The sequence below is a fragment of the Wolffia australiana genome, chromosome 4, assembly GCF_029677425.1.
Source record: "Wolffia australiana isolate 7733 chromosome 4, ASM2967742v1".
Taxonomy (NCBI): Eukaryota; Viridiplantae; Streptophyta; class Magnoliopsida; order Alismatales; family Araceae; genus Wolffia; species Wolffia australiana.
Window position 1 is genome coordinate 5,844,754 of NC_135838.1, and position 8,921 is coordinate 5,853,674.

An 8,921-nucleotide genomic window follows, 5' to 3' on the forward strand; every position below is an offset into this window, starting at 1 on the left:
GCCGGTCGGTCGTTGGCCTTTCGCCTCCTGTGGTTATCTCCGTGATCGTGTTCTTCTTGTTCTTGATCTTTGCGTTGGTATCTTTGTTCGGCCCTCTGCTCGTCGAACAAAAAAAAATAAATTTATTTTTATGAAGTATGGTTCGGTTTTTGATGCGTATAGCCTGGGATCACTCGGAAATCATCTGCCTAGCGAGTAAAAAATCTCAGAAGTTGTTTACCTATGTAAATACATATCAACAACCATAAAGGCTGATATTTCACGTAGAATGGGATGGTTAAAAGCCGGCGGCGACTCTTTCACTGTCCGAATCTTTACAAGAATGAGTAATTGAGATATCAGCCTTTATGGTTGTTGATATATATTTACATAGGGTAATAAATTTATTTTTGCGAAGTATGGTTCGGTTTTTGATTCATATAGTCTGGCATCACTCGGAAATCATCTACCTAGCGAATAAAATATCATAAGCTGTTCATCTATCAAGCTAACCATCCCATTCTACGCTAATATCTCGCTTCAAATATCATATATAAAAGGCGGCGATGTTTAAACACAATATATAAAAGTCGCAAAGTCTATATTCTAGAGTTCTTCTTGCCGGGACGCGGCGGACTGCTCTTCTATCTTCTCCGCCGCCTTCTTTGTCTTCTCCGCCGCCTTCTCCTCTGTCGCCACGTACCCTTCTTTCCCTTTCTCCGCGGCCCTTCCAACCTTCTCCTCTGTCGCCACGTACCCCTCCTTCCCCTTCCCCGCCGCCTCCTCCGCCGCCTTCTTCGCCTTCTCCTCCGTCGCCACGTACCCCTCTTTCCCCTTCTCCGCCGCCGTCTGAGCTGCCTTCTTCGCCTTCTCCTCCGTCGCCACGTACCCCTCTTTACCCTTCTCCGCCGCGGTCTCCGCTGCCTTCTTCGCTGCTGCTGCCGTGTCCGCTGCTTTCTCGGCCGTGTATCGTTTAGCCTCTGTAGAGATTTTTTGCCCTTAGAGATAGAAAATTTGATTTTTTTTTTCTTACTTAGTGTGTTTGTGTGTTTGCCAGAGGCTAGACGATAATTTTGAGTTTTTTTTGAAGTTCTTACTTAATGTGTTTATGTGTTTACCAGAGGCTAAACGATAATTTTGAGTTTTTTTTTAAATTCTTAGTGTGTTTAGGTGTTTACCAGAGGCTAAACGATAATTTTGAGGTTTTTATAATTCTTTCTTAGTGTTGTTTACCAGAGGCTAAACGATAATTTTGAGTTTTTTTAAAAATTCTTAGTGTGTTTAGGTGTTTACCAGAGGCTGCTTCCTGGGCCTTCTCTTTTGCCTTCTCTGCAGTCTCCTGAACCTTCTCCTTCGCCGTTTCCGCCTTCTCCGCCGCGTACTTCCCCACCCCTGCCGTTTTAGAGACTGCGAGTAAGTTGGTTGATGTGTGGGTTGGGTCGTACAGGTAGAAAGAGAGATAGATAGATCGATGAAATGATGTTTGTAGTGATGGAAGCATCTGATGTTCATAAATGATATGGTGGATATAAAGCTTTCAATATAGAAATGGTGATCTGATACCTTATATCACAAAGGTAGACCTTATATCACAAAGGTAGAGAGGTACATGTACGTTAATGGATTAGTATGTTTAGATAAGATGAATTAGGAGAAAGATGCATTACCAGATTAGGATAATATAATGATAGACATGTACGGTGAGTGGGTTTGGATGGGATGTTATATGGTGGATTAATGAGTTGATATGACAGATTGACAAACGGCCAAATAAGTTTCGGCGGAAATATGAATTGAATGGACAGCTTAAACTCCGTCGACAGACCAAACAAGCGCATGACATATAGATAAGGAAACGATAAAAAAGAGAATACATGTTGGCTGACATATAAAGATACGAGTGACAGATAAATCAGAAAAAAATGATAGATTGATATGCATACTAAGATATAGTAATAGTTATATGAATTTAGAAGTACGCATATATTTAAATTGCGAGAGATAGAAAAACGGGTGGATGGTTGGGTAGAATACCAATTAAATGGACCAGCCAAAATGGGTCGAATTCGATTGAAGTTATGCATAATAATACAGATAGATATTACACGCGTTCACTCGATGGGTAAACTTATGTGAATAAAATAATATGTATACACATGATACGTCCAACAAAATAGATCGATGGGTTATAATTGCTTGACAGTAGGTAGGTAAAATTATCAGACATACGAATGAAGGGCCGGGCAAACATAAAGGTAGAAATATAGATGGATAGCTAGGGACACAAGCATGGAAAGCAAAAAAAGAGGAGAGAGATATGAAGAGAGATGCATACACGGTTATCTGAGTAAATAGATACACAAAGAGGACTGGATAGGAAGAGAGAGATAGATAAGATAAATATATAGATAGTGAGAGAGATACCCACATATCGTGATAGTTCGAGAGCGAGATATGTTGACAGTGAGATAAACACAGAGAGATATACATCTACGTCGAGAGAGAAAAGATAAGCAGAGAGGGAGAGAGAGCAACCGCTAGATGTGTCTTCTTCCTGCGGCTGATGCTTTAGTCCGAGCCCACCGGATATCTTCTCTTTGGCCCAAGAAGCCCACGAGTCTTCTCCTTCAGTCGCTTCCTCAGTAGCAGTACCGCCACTGCCGACGTGCTCCTGCTTCTGCTCATTAGTTATCTCTCTCTCCACCCCCACCGCCGTCGTAACAAGAATCAAAACAACCAGAATTAAGCAACAACCCATCTTCATCTTCATTATCATTCTATGTCTCTCTCTTCCTCTATTCTCAATCTTATCTCTCCGATGCCCGCAGGGATATGCTCTTTATAGTGCATGCATGGCCAAGGAGATGTCTCCGCGTGGCCATCCATGATGCGGTAGCCTTGTATACCGACACGTGTAGTCCACCTGTCGTTGCAAAGGAGAGAGAGCAAGGAGCTTGATAGCGAGCTTTATCTTGGACGGGACGAATGGACGGCTGAAATCAACGTTGAGGTCGTCCGTCTTCGTAGTCCCTAGACTTTGTTGTTGTTCGAGTCAACGTCAATGTCAACATCAACGTCAACGCTGTGGACTTACGGTCATCTGTCTTCGTAGTCCCTACACTTTGTTGTTGTTTGAGTCAACGTCAACGTCAACGTTGTGGACTTACGGTCATCTGTCTTCGTAGTCCCTAGACTTTGTTGTTGTTCGAGTCAACGTCAATGTTGTGGACTTACAGTCGTCTGTCTTCGTAGTCCCTAGACTTTGTTGTTGTTCGAGTCAACGTCAATGTCAATGTCAACATCAAAATTGTGGACTTACGGTCGTCCAGTGGTGAAAAGAAGTCATGACTATGAGACCCAGAGGCCTTGTTTCCTGATGCCAGGGGCCTACTACCCATATAATACAGAATTTGTGTAGTATTGGCCCAATATAGGTTGATGGCATTAGAGTTCGGCACTCATCTTCCATCAGAAGACGATAACGTGATGGAAGACAGATTTGGGAGTCTGTCACGGTGATACAAGGCATCACAAGTGGACTGATTTGGAGATGTGGTATCAATCTACCACAAATAAAGGAGAAGAGAGAAAATCAGATGGCTCATATTGGTCCTACTTCAAAGGCAGATATCTTGACATCTAAAAGGATTTTTGAGCTAAAATGTAGAGGATAGTTCTGTTTTACCCCTCATATATGTTCACCACCTCAAGTCTATAAATAGAGCTTCCATCAGTATAAGAAAGACAAACTCATATTTATTCATAATTACTACTAACAGAGTGATTTGCTCATTCCAATTCACATGGGGATCTGTTCTGACATTAGAAGAATGAAGGGTTAAATGAGTATCATGTTCCTTAACATTGGTGATGAGTTTGGTGTGATCTTCATCTTTTTTAAAAATGTGTCCCTATCCCTTTTCATAGGTTATTATCAGCCAAAGGTTAGGTTTTCACAATCACTCATGACCAAAAAAATTTGACCCTCGTGCATGTGTAACTGGATCCACTTTACTCGCCTCTAGGGATGGTAAAATCCGTATTGCCTGATCTATCGCTCATCGCTACATATCCACAACCATCTCTGCCACAATGCGACGTTAAAATTCATATGGTCACTCTATTGACACCACCGGTATCAAAACACTAGCTAAGATATTCATATATAATTACTTAATATTTTCCACTAGGAAATTATTAAAAAACCAAAATATTCTTAATCTATCACTCATTGCTACGTATCTAAATTAATCATAATTTAGATAAATTCTGTTCACAATGATGAAAATTTTCCGACTTCTTAGAATTAATTTAATTTAATTTTCTCCATCCTAGATATAATTACTACAAAAAAGTAAATAAAACTTAAACAATAAAGCAGAAAAATGAATTTATTCAAGGTCTGCTCCCTATGGATTTGACCCTTTTCCACATTATACCAGTATGAAAGATTGCACTATTGTACAAATCACAATCCTTAAAATAGATACTAACCTCAATATGGTTTATCAGTCCTGAAAACCGTAAATATTCGGGTGCATGTTGGGCTGGGTTGACAAGATCATTGGGCCCTCTTTCGTAAATGAGAAGTTGCTCATGAGATCTAATACTATGGGTTCTACGGTTTTAACTGATAGTGCAAATCAGATTTGCATCAAGGAGATCTGTAAATCAGTAAAACTTAAAATCATCAAACTACCTTTTATGGGACTGATTTCACTAACACTTTACTCTCTAGAATAATACCATGGAAATGTTCAAATCTTCGACTTTTAGATGCATTCAAGTGATTAATTGAACAATGTATCTCGTACTAAACTTTTTCAACTCTCCTTGAAAGATATATTTTGATTTCCAAACCATTTAAGTTAATAGAAGGGAGAAAATTCTGAGGAGAAAAAACAAAGGACCTAGATATGACTAGGATGGGAACCTAGTGGCACACATGACCATACCCCATATCCGACGCGACACCACCACTACAGGAGGAGATGACTCGTGTCATGACACGTTGGCATCGTCAACCTCGGACCTGAGACCCGAATTTCATTTACTATTAGATTTGATTTCTTAAAAGTCTTTGAAAACTCTAGTAATTTTCTCTTTCCTCCAAGGCCTATAAATAGGCCATTTCTGTAATGGATCATTGGTATTTTTTGAATTGAATCTTGCTTTTAAACGATTTCCCTAAGCATCCTCTCTCCTGCCGTCGCCGCTGAGAGGAAGCACCCTGTCTCATGTGCCGTCCAGATTGTTGATTGACACCTGAACCATATGCATCATCGTGCACTGCACAACTGCCTAACTGTTCCAAAAATTGGCTTTGAATTTTTTTTCACCGCGGTGCTTGTAAGATGGTCTTCCTAAACTCGACTGAGGAAATGGGTTGCACCATCATCTTTTTCTCCAAATTTAAATGTTCAACAATTGATCATGTTGATTTGTGGTCTATTTGACCTTTAGTTGACCTTTAGTCTACCCTACCCGCGTCATTCCTAGACATCTTGTATCAAAGCCTAAAATGGGTCTCCCTCTATATTTTTCCTTAATTTTGAAAATTTCCTAAATGTCATTAATTGTTTTCCTTTTTTTTTTAATTGTCAAAAAACACAGTGCCAGGTAAGGCCAACCCAAGGATTGTGCCCATAGACCAATCCAGCCATGCCTGGGACGCCACACAGGGAGATTTTATATATTAAGTGAAGTGTTTATAATCCTTCATAGGTGTGGAACGAGCGTAATGTCCCAATTACACCCGGACCCTATAATGACATTCATGATTTATCAAGTATCAATTTAATCCAGTAGATAGGTTAAGTTTCTATTCCATGGGTATCAAGCTATCCCTTCTACTCTAGATATGATAGACATTGTTAAATGAACTCTCTCATAGAGGCTTTACAAACATTTGTACATTATATGTATAAGTCATCTTTCCCTGATAATCTTGAATGACTTAGGCCATGGTTAATCCTAAAACCTAATCTTTATTCTTGTTATGACTGATGTGTAATGTAGATAATTTAAGAACATCTCCAATATCTTCTTAACCTCATCTTTCTTCAAAAAAAAAATCTTCTCAACCTCATCCAAGGATTTAATGTATCTTATTTTTTTGAGTCAATCTTGTCTAATAATGAAGGCTGAAAATCTTATCTTGACCAATCGACCACCTTCATATACATCTTGTAATATCTGACCAAAGATAAAAAGTAAGTCATACTCAAAACAAAATCATCCATAAAGAACATATATTTGATGTTTCAGGTCTTAGGACATCTTGGAGGAGCATGAAATAAATCAACTAACTAAGGTGTAGGTATCATACCATTTAGGTATTCATACAGATCAATTCATTAAATTATCTCCTAAAGACCACTCCTTGTTTATCCTTAGTGTGTCTACACTAATATACATAGGATCAGTCATACTTATCATATAACTACGATCAATTTGTGTTATTCGTTTTATATAGTTTATTATTTGTCTCGAGGATACATCAAATCTGAATTTGTGAGTTATATGATTAGAGTCTAATGATCCATGTATAATGATCTCATCGCAATTTATTAAATTGTTGCTTGTATTTAGGGACTTTGAGTATAACATCAAACAATAATAGTGAATCAGTATTTATTTAGTCAACATAAAATCATATTGAAGTATAAGTGAATTGAAAACCACTTAATATCCTTATATATAATATTGGTGTGGGGACCTCTTGTTTTCACATTCTTTCGTGCCTTTGAAAATCAGGTTCTAGCACTGAACTTTGTAGGAATTAATATATCCCTATTTTTTTTTAAAGTAAAGTTACATCTAATATATTAATGGTAAAGGAAATCAAATCATTTATTCTTACAGATCAATACTACATTTTTAATCGGTACTAATAAATAATATAACAACATTTATAAAATGAAAAACTCAAACTTAGTAGTCATGGATAAGAATATAGTGAAAATAACTTAGGTTGGGGGAACCTAATTTTTTACATATCTGCCTTTTATTCATTTAATATTTATAAATTCAACATTTATTTTAAATGGTATAAGCTAAAGTTTATTTTTAATATTAAGCTGTAATTAAAAGATGTCATTATGTTGAAAAATTACATTGGCACAATTAATCTATTAAATGATGTGCGTAAAAATACATTATATATGCCCAAGTATTATGGGCTCTCCATTAAATGATGTGTGTAAAAATCCAAAGCCACAATGTTCATTGAAAAACAACATTAAATAGGTGAAAAAAAATCCCCATTATAATGATATCTTTTTCCTTCAATGGTGATGCACATGTTTTGTCTTGTGCATTGCTTTTTTGAACCTCACAATAGTCATCATAAGGCTAATTACAGTAAATAAATTATATGGAGATATTTACACAGTGTAGATGAGTTGTACCTTGCACTAGTTTTCATCAGAAATATTGCCACCATCTACATCGTGATGTCATGCATTCTTGAGATATAATCAACACTCTTTCTATTGGCAGTAATTGGAATGCTTTCTGGATCAAGGCTTTCTGTAATCAATGATATTAGCTATGATTTTTGTAATGAAAACCATTTTGAATGTGAGGATTTCATGACTGACAAAGAAAAAGCACTTGATTGGGCCCATGGTAACACATACATGAAGAAACACTTTGGCAAGTGTGGCTAGTTGAGAATAATCCATGTGAAAATGTGTGGCCACCGTCCAAGTATTTTTTATCCTTCCTACCAGAAACCAGGAGATAACTTTTTAATTCTTCAGGTGATGACAGGAATCATTCTTACCTTTTCTTGGGGGGACAACATCAATGAGTTCTATGAGTTCATCTTCCCCCAATAGGATACCAGCTATTGTTGATGCTAGACTATAAATGACATAATGCAAATTCATGCGTAAATTTATGATATTAAGGGTTAATATTATGCATAAATTTTGAATTATTTGTCTTTGTGTTTGAATAATAATTCAATTTCATGCATTGAGTCACATGTTTTGTTTTATTTTTCCTCAATTTTACATTATTCATGGATGAAAATGTAAATATCAAAAATTTAATTAAGTTTACCTTTTTTGGTAAGACATTTGTGAATCAAATAGATGGCTTTATCAAAGAATGGGTTTGAAGCAACCACACACATCAAAGAACCAACCACCATGTAGTTGTCTGAATGCATGGTTTCCTTAAACAATGCATTTTAATGTGGACCCTCAATCTTCTAAACAAAGATTGAGCGATTCAGATCTATTTCTGCTATTTATTATCTGTTTCTTTCTCATACAGATGACAAATCAAAGATGAGTGCCATAAATGAATTCAAGGGTGTCAGCTGGGAGATGTGGCTGACGAGGAGATCCACATATTAAATTCCTAGAAGTAAGACTTAATTACTAACTTTTAGATAAATAGAATAATTTTTTTATAAAAGGTATTCCCTTTCGTTTAGGCATTTCAGCAAAACTGTGGTGATTCTTTAATTTTCAGAATTTTCCCTGCAAATTGTTTCAATAAAATTCATATACGTTACCTACATCACTGGATCAAATAATCTGACAAAAATCAAATCATCTAGTTCACTACCTGGTCATTTTACAATCATAAAAAATACTCCAAATCCATATTAAAAACTAAAATGAATCCCTTCTCTCTCACTGTGGCATTTCTTTGATACTTGTATCTTGTATTTTCCTTCTTTTTTACTATGCTTTCTCTCTTGTGATAACCTTTATTATTTGTAAATTTTTTTTATCTTTATTCTAAACTTTTATATATAACCCTTCTACTTTTATTTACATATTAATAAATAATTCTGCTACTAGTTTTATAATTTTAACATAGTTTCTCCCTTCTTCTTCTTATTTGCATAATTCTATCTCTAAATGCCAGTTCCAGAGGAGATAATCTCACTCTCTTCTATATGTCCAAGAGTGAAAATAAAATTT

The 8,921-nt window shown here is 36.5% G+C and overlaps 1 protein-coding gene across 1 annotated transcript; it reads right to left on the bottom strand.

Annotated features, from left to right (window-relative positions):
- Nucleotides 1-514: 514 nt before the first annotated feature.
- Nucleotides 515-2,774, bottom strand: LOC144702583 (uncharacterized). The gene is made up of 3 exons (XM_078574622.1): nucleotides 2,515-2,774; nucleotides 1,273-1,371; nucleotides 515-959 (listed from the first exon to the last, which is right to left on the bottom strand). Exons 1-3 carry the CDS (start codon nucleotides 2,753-2,755, stop codon nucleotides 586-588), a joined length of 714 nt encoding a protein of 237 aa, XP_078430748.1. The 5' UTR covers nucleotides 2,756-2,774; the 3' UTR covers nucleotides 515-585.
- Between the last annotated feature and the right edge of the window lie 6,147 nt (nucleotides 2,775-8,921).